The sequence below is a fragment of the Notamacropus eugenii genome, chromosome 5, assembly GCF_028372415.1.
Source record: "Notamacropus eugenii isolate mMacEug1 chromosome 5, mMacEug1.pri_v2, whole genome shotgun sequence".
Classification (NCBI taxonomy): Eukaryota; Metazoa; Chordata; class Mammalia; order Diprotodontia; family Macropodidae; genus Notamacropus; species Notamacropus eugenii.
Genome location: NC_092876.1, coordinates 360,206,457 through 360,221,223, shown reverse-complemented (window position 1 = coordinate 360,221,223; position 14,767 = coordinate 360,206,457). Strand labels below are relative to the sequence as shown.

At 36.5% G+C, this 14,767-nt stretch overlaps 1 protein-coding gene across 4 annotated transcripts in view; it reads left to right on the top strand.

Annotated features, from left to right (window-relative positions):
* Positions 1–14,767, top strand: part of DZIP3 (DAZ interacting zinc finger protein 3) — a 114,936-nt gene that overhangs the window by 45,040 nt on the left and 55,129 nt on the right. For all 4 annotated transcript variants that reach the window (XM_072614054.1, XM_072614053.1, XM_072614052.1 and 1 more), the window contains 6 exons: positions 410–524; positions 1,428–1,547; positions 4,262–4,363; positions 6,503–6,595; positions 10,340–10,374; positions 13,129–13,202. In XM_072614054.1, the coding sequence (XP_072470155.1) occupies positions 410–524; positions 1,428–1,547; positions 4,262–4,363; positions 6,503–6,595; positions 10,340–10,374; positions 13,129–13,202 (539 nt within the window). The remainder of the gene's footprint in view (positions 1–409; positions 525–1,427; positions 1,548–4,261; positions 4,364–6,502; positions 6,596–10,339; positions 10,375–13,128; positions 13,203–14,767) is intronic.

The window sequence follows — 14,767 nt, the reverse complement described above, 5'->3', positions numbered from 1 at the left end:
GGGATCCTGAGAGGCATTAGGATTACTATTTTACAGGTGAAGAAACAGTCTTGGGGACATCGAATGACACTAGAAAGTGTCCAAGGCTCCACCCAGTTCTCCTGACTGCTGGGTTTTCTCTCTGTTCTATGTCAGTCTGCTTTTCAATAGAATAGCACCACTGAATTAATCAATGAATTTATTCATTGTAACTAGAGAAGGATGCTGGTATTAAGCTTGAGGCTATTAAATAAAAGCCAGGCACTATTAAAATACTTGTTTGATCAAAATTGTCTTCTTTAACATTTTATTTTACAGCAATTAAGACTATAAAATTAATTAATAAGATATATTCTACGTGTGTATGTACTTATGTGCGTGTACATATATATATATATTTGAGCTAATAGTCTTTAAAATTATTTTATAGATATAATGGAGGATTACTGGAATTTCAAAAAAGCAAGCAAGAAATAAAAGATAATAATGAAAACTGGTATGGTATAAACCACATAAAAGATGAAGATTTACCTGAAACATTTCAAGTAAGAAAACATTTAAGTCTAAGAGATCTACTATCCCATAATGCTTAGAATCATCTGCCAGAAATGAAGTTGGGGCACATAAACTCTGTACTGAATTGTTACAATTATCTATGTAAGATAGATAGACATCTGAAATTCAATTTAGGACCTCTACCTTGTAACACAGGGAAATCTATTAATGTGTCATAGGAAGTAAGTGGGGGGTAGATGTACTAAAATACCTAAGTTACAAGTCACTAGGGTGCCAGTTTAAAGTCAGTTCAATTGACTTTCTTCAGAGATAGATGTTGATAACACTAGGTAACATTAGGTTGTTTTTTGAGCTTTAGTAATTTTTACTCATTTTGCTAGGATAAAAGTTACTTTTAAAGCTTTGCTCTCAGTATAGATCTTTTAACAAGTACAGACCTCTTGAAGTAGAACCTCACGCCAGTCAATTAAGTCACACAGAAAGGGATTGCTGAGATACATGAAGGCAACATAATTTGCTTGTAATAGGAATGAAAAAGTAGAACACTTTCCAAGTAAAAAGAGCCAATGAAAAGGGACTTTGCTGTGGATTAGGAACAGAATGAAAAAATCCAGTACGGTTTAGCTGTTTATAAAAGAGGCAGGAAGGAGAGACCCAAAGATACCAGTTTAGTAAGCATAAATCTCTGAGATCTTTTTCAACTCTGAGATTTTGTGAGTCAGTGAAATCTAAGACTAGGAAATATTTTCTGGCCAGTACCTCCTATTTTTCCTCCTTCCTTTCTTTATCTTTTCTTTCTTTTCCACCCCTCTTATCTCTTTTCCTCTTGTTCCTTCTCTCTTCTTTTTTCTGTACTTCTTTCCCTCCTCTTTCCAATCTCTTCTCCTTTTTTGTAATTGTTAATGCATGAATTTTTCTTGTTTTTTCAACAGGATCTTCTTGATGACTATATTAAAAAATATGAAAATCACATAGAAAAGGAGACAATCTGTAGTTTTCCAGACTGTGAGCGGTCTTGTGAGGCTGATATTTTAAAGAAATCTAAATATAAGGTATTATCATTTTCATAAAACTGGGGAAACTTGGAATTTATTAAAATTTGAAATAAAGTACAGGTTAAAAAAAGTATCCAAATATTACTTAAAATATGACTTTAAAAACCTTTCATTTCATCATAATTCAAATTTTTGTTACTTTTAAACAATGAATTATAATACATTTGATTTTCTTTATCAGTGAAGAAGCATTTATATTATCAAAAGAAACTTTGATAACTTGACCTCAAATAGAACAAGACAATTATTATAAGGATCAATGGACAAAAAGCTCTGAGGAATTTGTAATTCAAGGCCTAACAATCTTCACTGGTTGGTAGATGTGGGGAAAAAACCCTTGTAAGAATTTTGCTTATTGAATGCCTTAGAAAAGTGCAAATTAGGGTTCTGTATTTTTTTTTTCTTGTGGTCCTATATGTATGTATTGCTTATGTATCTCAGGTGGTCCATGCCAGCTAAATTTGAGAAACTTATCACCACAAAGTTTAGGGGTTAGCCACTAACTGGTAAAAATGTTTTTGGCTGTAGCAAGACATAAAAACTCATTACTGAGGCATGAAGGAATTGTTATCTGTGTTGGTAAAACTCAGATGAAATTCAGATGTTAAAATATTGAATCTTTTTTTCAAATCCCAAATGAGGCTTAGGAATCATTGCAACCTTTAACAGCAAAGCAGTGAGCAAAGTCTAGTTTTAGTCTACTGCTATTGGGCTTTACTATTTTATTGTCCTGCCAGATTGAAGCTTGAGTCCATGTTGCTGTGGTGCTCAAGGTATGGCCTGCTAGAGTTTCTGCAATTTCAACTACAGAATGCCAAGGAAGCAATAGGAAATGTGGTATTATGGATACACACACAGATATATGTAGTTATAGAGCTGTATCACATTGCCAAGCTGTTATCTGAAACCATATTGTCAAATAGGTGCAAATTCTTACTTCCTCAGTCTATAAAAAAAAAGATCTTTGAATAGATTCAATAATTAAAAAAAAACACCTAAGTCAAGCTTTAAAAGCATTTATTAAGTGCCTAATGTTTCTCTGATTCTTGGCACAGACTAGTTTTTATTCCTGAATTATATCCAGTTTTAGAATGGTTTATTCATTTTAGTATTTTATATGCATGGTTAAAGAGAAAGGTTAAATAATAATTATTATTTGCATAAGGATCTTAGAATAAAGAACTAGAGTGAAAACCTTCAAAAGCTCCTTTAATCTTATTGCATTATGACATTAGTATAATGAGTTTATCAGGTTAGATAATTATCCTCTAGGCAGTCAGAGTGTGCCAGATACTGTAAGAGGTATAGAACAGAAGAGAGAAGAGGAAAGACAGATACACAGCAGTGGCAAGGCTAGAGATGAGGGGCTAGTTCTAAATGAGTTCGGTGCCTTAGGAGAAGGAAGCCTCAGTGAGGTAACCTGTAGGAGCAAGAGGTATAGAACAGGAGATTTCTAAACTTGAGCTCTTTCTCTTGAAGACTGGTAAGATCTGGAATTTTCTAGTTAATTAGGTGAGTCAATACCCTACAGACTCAGTCCTTCGTTGACTGAAAGAGATGGAGATAGATATTTAAAATATTGTATGTCTATTGACACCTTGCTTAGAGGTAGTTTCACCTGAAGATATTCAAGAAAAGATGCAGCAGCTGTTCCTTTAGCATCTTTGTACACTGATTATTTGTTTTCACGTTAGGAGATGCCTCTGGAGATGCTTAATACAATCCCATTGTCTGGCTTCTCTAAGTTAAATAATAGTTTCTTATACAGTAGAGGTTCTTAACCTGGGGTCTTTGAATCTTTTTTTAAAATCATATTTTGATAACTATTTTGGTATAATCCTACATATTTTATTTTATGCATTTGAAAAATCATTCTGAGAACAGGTCTTCAGGTTTCACTAGACTGCCATAGGGGTTCATGACACAAAAAAGTTAGACTCCTGATACAGAGAAAGTTTACTCTTTCTGAACTTGACAAAAACATTATCATTTTATAAAATATGCTGGTAGATACTTTTCGAGTGGGTTTGTGACTATTGAACTTAGTTCATTTAGGCAGAGTGTCAGGCTAATAGATTGAGGTTATGACTTTGCAGATGAGCCTCTTAACCCGTAGGCCATATCTTCAAACCTGGAGGAGAAGGGGGAGAGAGGAAAGGAGAGGGGAAAAACAAAGAAAGGGGGGAGGGAGACAGACAGACATAGAGAGACAGAGAGAGAGAGAAAGAAAGGGAGGAGGAGAGGAAAAAGAGACAGAAGAAAAAGGGGAGAGGAAAAGAGAAGGAAAGTGAAAACCACTTATGGAATAAAATAAGCAAAAGCTCAAAGTACATCTCTTATCTATGGCAAATCACTGTTACAATCTTCCTATACTTCCTAAGTTCAACATGTCATTATTTTTCTGCTTTCTTCTTGTAGATAAGCTACCATCTATCAACTCATTTAGGGAGTTGTTGATAAATGAATACCTTTCTTTTGTTTGTACTAACTTATAGAACATTTTATTCAAATGTAGCTATTCATACTCAACTATGACTTTAGAAGTTTCCTTGGAGTGCTTTATTACCCTATGCTTAAAATGCTTTTTTGGTTAATATTGGATTTGGTGCAGAAGAAACGTAGATTTGTCACCAATGGAGGCATCCTCTGTATAATTTAAAACTTTCATATTGACATATTTTTATTCTTTTTACATATTTTATTCTTTCTAGGGATTTGTTCATCTTGTTTGCAGTAAAAACTGCAGTGTCTACTTCCATAAAATTTGTTGGGAAAAACTCAAGAATATAAACCATTCTGGGAAAAGTGATGAGGTATTGCATTTGGATGTTATTGTTAAAACTTGAATAAAGTTTACTTTTATTTACATCTCTTCATTCCACACATCCTTGTGTGAGCTGCTTTGCTGTTACTCTGCAGAATGATTCAGTGATTCTATCCTAGCTTGTAGGAACTTGTAGTTTGAGATACACTATGACTTCTTTGCCAAATACATGAAGGGCACACCAACAACAGAGGCATTTGTCTCTGGATAAATACATAGACAATAAAACTATATTAACATTCCCTGTGGGTGGAGCACAGTGATAAATTCTAATTTAACATATTCTTCAAAAGTAAATCCATAATCACATATTGAAAATCATACAACCCTGAAATTAGTTCTCTACCATTGGAGTTAATTTAGAAGTTTAAAACCCAAGCCCATCGCAGTTATTCTCTTCAGTGATCTAATTACCATAATTTGGAACCTGCAGTATTTGTATTGCTCAAGAAGAAGAAAAATACATTCGAAACCCTGGAGAGTTTCACCAAAGTGCTTTGGATTTATAGAACTTTTTCCTTTAAAGCATTTCAAAGTGCTTAACGTATCTCAGGGACAGAAGGGGCAGATATTTTCCCATTGGAGAAAGGGAAGTCAAGAAAGAGAAACAACCTGACTTAAGAAATAAGTTTGAGGCACAGAATTCTCTTCCTCTCTTGTCTTTTCCTCTTTATAGAAGTTACACTGATTTCTGGAACGTAAGTTATCTAACAGTTCTTGAGGATGTATCAGTTAATCTACAAGTGTTTATTAAGTCCCTGGATAAACTTTGTTAGATTCTGGGAATACTGATACACAAGTGAGATGGTCCTTGTCCACATACCTTATATTCTTCTGGGTTGATACACCACATTCACAGATATGGATATGTGCAGGATATATACAAAGTAAATAAACACACTGATTTTGGCAAGGGCACTGACGATGAAAGGAAAGAGGAAAGGCCTCATGGAGGAGATGGGAACCCAAACTGAGCCTTGGAGGTGGCCTGAGACAGTAAGAGGTGGAGGTGAGGAGATACAGCATTACAGAGCATTTCCTGGAAAGGGGTGATTGAGGAGGTGAACTAAGGTGGTTGCTATGTGAGGAAAAAGGAGATGAATCTGAGAGATGAGAGAGACATGCCAACTGAGGGGAGTTAGAATAAAGAGTCACGGGTGACTCTACGGTTGCACATTTGGGTGACTGGAAGAACCATAGTTTCCTTGACAGAAATAAGGAAGTTAGAAAAAGGAGTGGATTATGGGGTGGGGTGGGGAGAAGAGTAAGGAATTCTGTTTGGGTATGTGGGCTGAAAACAACTATGAAACAGAAGGTGTCCAGCAGGGCACTTTTAGTTGCAGAGCTCAGGGGAGAGAAAGTGGGCTGGATACATAGATCTGAGAGTCCATCTTCATTAGGTATGATAGTAGAACCCAGAGGAGCTGATAACAACAAGAGGAAAAGTACAGAAATAGAGAAGAAAATGCCAGCCAGAGCCCTGAGCTACACGTACCATGCATAGTGGGGTGAGGCATGGACAGCGTTCCTACAGAAGGAAAGAGTCTGAGAAAGATGGCTCAGACAGGTAGTGAGAGAACCCTGGTGGACCAGTGTCTCAAAAACCCAGGGAGGAGACAGAATCCGAAAGAAGGGGATGGTCAACTGTATAAAGAATTTCAGAGAGATCGGTAAGGATGAAGCTGGAGAATCATCATATGTAGCATACGTAGATATGTACATATCTACGCATATAGATATATATGCATGTATACATAGATATATATACACATAATTGTCACATATATCTTAATATACATATATACATCTCTCTTTTTGCTTTTCCAAAGTCTAAACAATATATATATATATATATATTTATATAGATGTATCTTTAGGACATATGATGAAGGCTGCCTGTACCTACTAGTCAACTGTGACAATTGTTGACATTCATTTGTCATTCAACAAACATTTATTATGCATTTACTACGTACAAAATACTATGCCCAGATGGTGGGGGTGGGCACAAAGATACATAAAACATGCTTGCTCTCAAGGAATTTGTAGTCTAAATTTGTTTATCCTTTGAAATGTAGAAGCATTCACTGATTGGTTACTTTTTCATTTTTTTAAAAAATATTTTCAGAGTTTTAGCAAAAAACTGTGTTTGAAAAAAGGATGTATTGGTAACATTATAAAGATGCAAAAATGTGAAGGACCTGGAGTTTTTAATGTTCTGGTGAGTATACAGAGTCCTGCAACATTGTTTTTCTTTCAACCCTTGACTTGAATAGATACTGTCAGTATGGAAACCAGGATTTTAGCCACAGTTCTGTGGTTTGGTGATTAAATGGGAGATCTTAGAGGGTCATAAAATTTAGAGCTAGATAGAATCTTAGAGATCATTTAATATGCATTTTACAGATGTGAAAAATGGGGCTCAGAGAGGGAAATAATTTGTTTAAGCTCATAGAAAGTTAAGTGGTGCAGCAAGGATTATAGCCAGATTTTCTAAGCTGGCTCTGGAAGACAGATAGTGAGAAATCATTGGCTCTTTTTACTATATTACATAATGCATTCTCATTTACCTGTTCCCTGCCTCAGTTTGCCCCAAATAATACTGACTCAATTCTTTCATGAGACAAAGGTACTACGAAGGGCAGCCATCTAATAACTCAATCTCTGCTTGACCTGCAAGTTTGACATCTGTCAGACTTTGTTGCAACTCTGCAAAGACTTGCTGTGCTTTTTTGGTGCTTTTCAGAAGCACTTCATTATGTATAACTTTTGGAACTATTTCCATCTAAAAATTTAGTATTTTTCTCCCTGACACAGATTTTCTGAACAATTATTAATTGTAAAATAAAAATGAAAAAAGTATTTCCACTACCACTGTCATCCTCAAAGATGCCTTACGAGTGATGATTAACCTCCCTTAGTATATTATGTCCTACAGAGAAGTCACTTGGCCTCTCTGAGCTTAACTTTCCTCATCTGTAAGATACACCTCACCAGGTTGTTGTAGAGGAAGCATTGTGTTACCTTTAAAGTGAAATATAAATGAGGTTTTATTTTGAATCATGCTTATTTCAAAATTTTAAGGGTCTTTGATTGGTGAGAACATTCCCTCCACCAGTGCAAATGACAGGCCCTCTGGGCCTTAGTAGATGGCCTCAGAACTTATAGCCAGAACATTTTATTATCTGGTTTCTAACCTGGTGACAGTTTCTAATAAGGTTGGTCCTCATATGGTAGACTCAAGACCTGTCACTGGACCTCAAGCCCTTTCTAACTTAGAAGAAACATGCCAAAATTTATATTCCATAAATTTAGACTTTTAAGAATTCAGAGCCATTTCCATCCCACAGTAAGACATCAGAATAGGATTTTTGTGGGAGGATTTGAAATAATAATAATAGCAAAAGTAGTAATCTTCCATTTGGAAGACAGTTTCATGGTGCCTAGCTAGGTGCCTGTCACCTATTATGCGGTAAATAAATGTTTGTTGATGGGTTGATAAGGACAATATAACCTGACTCTAAGTAGAACCTTTACAACTTTATTCTGAAATTGTGAAATTGTACTGTGAATTAAATTAGTAGAATTATGGCATTATTTGTAATATCTTTACACTTTTTTCAAGTATTTGGACACTCATATGGAGGACAAGAAATTAGTATGGACTCATGAGAAAGATAGCTAGTTTGCTCCTGATCTCTTTTCTGTATGTATGTTGAATTTTACACCGAAACAGGGTGATTATAGCTTTGGAAATGGAAGTCACTTTCACATCCTTCATTTTACAAATGACAAAACAGAGGACCAGAGAGGTTAAATGAATAGCCCAAGATGACAAAGGTAGTAAGTACTAACGGTAGTAGAAGAACCCATGTCCTAGACTCCAAATCCAGTTGTTTCCTCCTACACCATTCTGCGTTTTGTCCTACTTAAAAGTTCAATATGAAAAATAGTTACTTTTTTTTTAAGATGAACTTGTCTGTCTTTAATTTTTTTTTTTTGAATCAGCCAATTGTTCCATTCATTTGACAAGCATTTATTAAACACCTACTATGTGGCAGCATTGTCCTAAGCTGACAGGATACAAAATCCTTGCCCTGCCATTATATTTACCTATAAATGACTATTGAACATGAAGGGAGAGAGGAGAGTTTATTAGGACATTTTTGATCATTTGATTTTCTAGCCCTAGTCCAGCTGAAAGAGCAGGTGTGTCTGTACTCTCTTACCACTTTACAAATTATGAAGTTCTCTTTAATAGAATTATAGAGTCGGCCTGTTTCTGGTAGCCTTTAAAAAACAAGCTTGCCAGTTCTAGAAATGAGTTGAGGCAGGAGAACTCTGAGGAGAGTGACCTCTGGCAGTCTAGAGGAAAAGTTATCCATGTAGGAAGAACCTGATTCTTAAAGGGGATCTTTGTCTTTCCCTTTTGTCTTTATGGAGGGATGGAGGGAGAAGTTTCTTGTTCCTCCGCTTCTTTCTAGTGGAATTGTTTACCACACCTTGCAGAGAACAAGCTCAAGGAGTCAAACAGTCAGCTGGGGCAAGTCTAAGAAGTTACCCCTGGCATCAGAGAAGAGAGCCAGCTATAACTGGCAAATAGAATTTGCTCTGGTTGGGGGGTGGGGTGAGCTGTAAAGAGAAGTAGGCCCAAGGAACCCACATGAGAGAATTGCCCAACACAGTGCATCCAGCAGGAGCAGTGTAAGCTCATGAAGAGAGAAGATATCATGTCCTTGCAGTATTGAAGGCATGACTTGCCTTTCTCCCATGTTCCCTATATGTGTGCCTTGCTGCTATTGTACTGGCACCAGTCAGCATATGCCCATTGCTTTCATAGAAGCTATTTTAATCATGAGCATGTGCATCAGATTTATGGGGAATATTTTACAGCTACTATTCTTACTATTCCACTTTTGTAAATGCCTTTGGTTTGAGTGGATTGTTTTTACTGGCTGACTACTGAAAGTAAACACATTGGTAGAGGCTGATGAGCTACAGTTTTAGCTTAGGAGCATGGACCCATAGAGAACCCAGTACCTGTGAGAGTAGTTGCTCCTCTGGGTTCACAAACTGCAACCTATAAGTTCTGAGGTAGGTAGTAGCCCCAAAGAAGACACTACAAACATATGTTTACATGTATGTGTGTGTATATCACACATATATATGTATTGAATGGATGTCTCTCCTCTCTCTTTTCTCTCTCCCATCTTTCTTTTTTCTTTCTTTCTCTCTCTCTTTCTTCTTCTCTTTCTTCTCCTTCCTTTCTCTTTCTCTCTCCCTCTTCTTTGTTTTCTCTTCTCTCTCCTTTCTCTTCTCTCTCTCCCCTTTTCTCTTCTCCTTCTCCTCCCCACCCCTCCTCTCTGTTCTCGTCTCCTCTCTCTCTCAGCACCTACTATATGCACTGTGCTAAGCTCTAGGGATACAAATAAGAAAAAAGAAAGCTAGTCCCTGCCCTCTAAGAACTTACAATTTAATGAAGACAATACAAGAAAGGAAACTAAAAGGGGGAGGGATGAAGATGAAAGTATGCAGTAGCTCAGGTGAAAAGGGATTAAGGACTGAATTAGAGTAGTGGCCAGGTAAGTAGTGAGGAGCTGGATGTGAGAAATGTTGTGAATCAATAAGACTTAGTGATTGTCTCTAGGGAATGTTAAGAAGAGTGGAGAATTGGAGATAGTGCTGGTGATGTGCATCAGGAAAACAGGAAGGATGGTGGTGCTGGAAACAGACATAAGAAAGTTAGGGAGAAGAAAGTAGGAGATAATTTCTACAAGATATCTGTGAGAAATGTTCTCTAGGTGATATGGGATTTTAGTTATTTATGTTTTTTTCCTTTCATATTTGATATTCTTTTCCAGTTCTTTCTCTTTCTTAATATACAAGGCCAGAAAACAACAGGAGAAGGTCTTTTTTTCCTTTATATTAGCTTTGATTTTACTTTTTTTTTTGCCTCTCTTTGTAGTTTGCCATTTTGGAAAAGGATGAACATATGCAAAGGTAAGCACTTACTGAATCTTTATGGCTATTTGTGGTTTGACTTCATATCTTGTTTACTTTTGCTTTTACTATGTTTTTTCCATAGTTAGAGCTCCAGAAAGCTTACCAGGGATCCTTTTTATGAGAGAATTAGAATTAAATTTCCATTTATTTATGTAACATTCAAATATTTCAATAAGGAAGCAAAATTATAGCAACGGCTTTTCCTTCAGTGTGAAAATGGCACTTGTTAAAGAGTAGGAAAGGAGAGCTTTTCCCTGAATTAGAACAGGTTTCCTTATTCAAGTTTATAGGGTGTGGGATTTAGAGCCAGAAGAGATCATATAGCAGTTATTCAATTAACTCTCTCATTTTGCAGACAAAGAAACTGAGAATAGGAAGTGATTTATTAAATAATTATTTAGAGAATAAGTATCTGACCAGAATTCCAAACCCAGGGCTAGCTTCCTACTATGCTTCCTGCTTTGACCTAGATTAGAATGCCCTAGATTAGAATTAAAAGTTTCCCATAAGCTCTCAAAACCCACCCAGATACTGAGTATGAGTATAGTTATAGTTGTAACTGTCTGTGTCCTGAGAAGGAAAACTAATGGGAAAGAAGCGTAGGTAAATAGTTAAGGAAAAGAAACAGACTGTATCTACTAGGGAAGCAAGATATTGGCTATGAAATTATCTCCCTTACATAGTAGTCAGTGAGCATTTGTGAAATGCCTATTATGTGTTAGGTGCTAGGGATACAACTGCAAAAGTCAGACAGTTCCTCCTTTCAAGAAGCTTATATTCTGTTGACATATTCTCTTATATTTATGGAGAAAAATAAATGTAAAAAATAAATGTATAATACATTACAAAGTAGGTCACACATGATTTCTGGAGAATGGATGGTATTATTAGTAATGGCAATAATCAAGATAGGCCTCCTATGGGGGGCACATGAGCTGAGAGTACATTCACTTAGAGGATCTCAATTATGCAGAAATATAGTAGCTAGGTGGTATAGTGGATAGAATGCTAGACCTTGAGTCACAAAGATTTGAGTTCAAATTCCACTTCAGATACTTACTAGCTGTCCTCTCTGAGAACAAAGGATGAAATCCACAACAACAGCTGTATGATCCTGGGCAAGGTACTTAACAGTCATCTGCCTCACTCTCCTTATCTGCTAAGTGGGATAATAATAGCACCTGGTTGTTGCGGGCATAAAATGAGCCAATACATGCAAAGTGCTTTGGAAACCATGGTCAGGGATGGGGAACCTGCGGCCTTGAAGCCACATGCGGTCCTCTGGGTCCTCAAGTGTGGCCCTTTGACAAATCCTTGGATTTGTTCTGTGAAGTGTGGATTCAAGGGGCCGCACTTGAGGACCTCTAGGCCACAGGTTCTCACCCTGCAAGTGGTAGCTGAGTGGAAAAAATCTGTGTTGGAGAAAATGGCTTCATCATCATCATCATCATCATCGATATTTACATAGCGCTTTAAAGTTTGGAAAGCATTTTATATGCATATAAAGTGACATAGAGCCTATCACTGATTATTCCCATTAATACATAAAAATAAATTGAAAGAGTGTATATAGAGAGGAGAGAGCACTTTAATGGCAGCTGGGCAGGGTGATATAAGGGCTTGACCCAAAGATGCCATTATATTAGAGATGTACACTTGGTCCCCATAGTGGAGTCTGCATCTTACCTACCAATCTCCCAGGGCATGTTTTCCTTAATTGTTTTCCTTTCCCACTACTGTATTTGCTCTGGATGCCAAAATTCCCAGTTTCTGTAGGGTCTAAGCTTCAGACCAGGCTTTGTGATACTAGGTAAATCAATGCATGAGATTGATTTTCATCACTTGTGTGATTCTTGTCATTGTGATTTTTCCTTTGTTCTCGAAGAGGACCATGCCATTGGGTAGGTGATGGCATGACTTGCATTGAATTGTGTTTGAGTGAGGGAGGCCTGTGTAGTCACCAGCCTCACTTTCTTCTCCAGAGCCATCTGGGTCCAGTGACCAGATATAGATCAGGATGACTGGAGATGGGCTACTTCATCGCCTGTAAATTGAAGGGGATGGAAGAGATTTCCAAGGTCCCTTCCATCTCGGAGGCTCCCTATCTCTAGTGTTAATTGTTGAATATATCTGAAATGGGAATGGGAGTGGGCCTGTAAATGAGGAAACCCCCTCTACTAAGGCAGGTTGGCCCCTTCCCTGCAACTTATAGACTGATAAGAGCTGTCTAGAGCATTGAGAAATTAACTTACTTGCCTAGGGTCATGCAGCCAGTAATTGTCAAAGGGAGAACTTGAATCTTGGTCTTCCTAGCTTTCTATTGACTATACCATACTGCCTCTCAAATATCAAGCAATTTCTGCTTTTTGTAGTGATTTATCATGAGAATAATGTCTCAAAGAAAGTTTTATAGCATTGTTTAACTATAAACAGACCTGTATCCTAGCAAGAGGTTTTTGTTTTCATTTACAGTGGTATAGGTCTTTAAGAAATCCCTTAGGTGGGCTATAACTATAGAAATATACTTTAAAGTCTCTGGCATCACTGACTACAATAAAAAATTGAGGTTTCCTCTTTGAGTAGGAAGTCAGCAGTAGTTTAATTTCTGCCCTGCTCTGGCATTGGGGTGAAGAGTAGGAGAGACAAATTCTAGACTTTGATGATTCTTTTTCCTTGTCCATTCCATTCCAGGTAGAAACTTTGGTATTCTTTTTGCCTACAGCAAATTAAATGTTTCTTTTCTACTTGCAGCTGTTTTAATAAATTCAAGACTCTTCCAGTCACTGAAGCTATGAAAATACAGAAGTTAAATTTAAAAGGAAGAGGTTTCATTTTATTTTTTATCTTTTTTCTAGAATGTTGTCCTATGTTTGTGGTATTCATATAGGTAAAGCAAAAATGTTGATTTAGTAAATCTATTGTAATACATAATCCAAAAGAATGAAATAAATAAAGCTCCATCTTATAATAGGGCAAAGATTTTGAAATTTCACATTTAAAAGGTCTATCTATACATAGAGCATTGGTTCAGTTTACATTTCTAGGTCCAAGTAAACTGTACTAACTCCTTCTAATAATCACTAATTACTAATTTGGTACAATTTCCAAATTTGCAAAGGACCTAATACCTTATGTTAAATTTAGAGAATCGTTTAGTTCTCAGAGGTTGCTACTCAGTGCCATAAAACCCTGTATGGTTGGCTGAAAAGTTTGTGTATTGTTGCATGTTCTAGATGGTGCAGTTGATAGAGTGTTGGGCCTGGAGGCAGGGAAATCTGAACTGAAATCCAACCTCTTTCGCTTGCTAGCTGTGGGTCCCTGGGCAAGTCACTAAAACTTTGTTTGCCTCAGTTTCCTTATCTGTAAAATGGAGATAATAATAGTATCTACCTCCCAGGAATGTTGTGAGGATTGAATGAGTTAATATTTGTAAAGTGCTTAGCAAAGTGTCTGGAACATAGTGAGCACTATATAAATATTGGCTATTATTATTATTGCTTTTATTATTATGTGATCATTGGCCATGAATTACCATGTTGCCTTAACTTTATGGCAGCTAGTCAGCATCATTTATTGAATACCTTCTGTGTACAAAGTACTGTACTTAATTGTATTTGGATAGTCCATATTCTGAAGGACTACAGACATACAATCATGGAGACCTCTTGAAAAGGATTTGATACTTTAAATCAATTACATTAGGATAAATTACATCAGGATAGTTTGGAGGTTCTCCCTCCACTGCTGGAAATCACAAACCTTGAATCCTTTTTGTCCTGTGCAATGCTGGTCCGTATTTTCACAGAAATTTGTCATCTATTTTCTTCTCGATTTACTCCAAATCTTTATTTATTTAGTATTTCCAGCGTTTCAGTGTGTCTCAGTTTTGATACTTGACTGATTCACTTTCTTTTCTGACCATACCAATCTTGAATGATGCTTTATAACATGTTACTTGGTGTTTTCAGGTTGTTGTTGGTACATTTTTCCAGCCTGCTTATATATAATATTTGACCCTTTATTTCTATTTATATTGATTTTAATTTTACACAGATGAGAAATCTGGGAATGGTAATGACCAGTGTCTTTTTGGTCATCTTTTTTTTCCCAGCTAAAATACTGTTCATGATCTTTTCCATTCTTTGGAAATTTTGTGTTCTTAGAGATATATTTTTAATTGATTCTTGAATTCTTTTTTTTTAAATGTTAACTTCTGTATAGATGTCTTCTGTGTGTATCTGTTCAGGCTTGACAGACTTTCCCCAACTCCATCTTTGCTAATACCATTTCTACTTCTTTACATCATGCATTGGATGCCAAAGGGACAGGGACCAATGCATTGGTTATACTATCATTACTGATGAGAATCACTGAAATACAAAATTGCAGA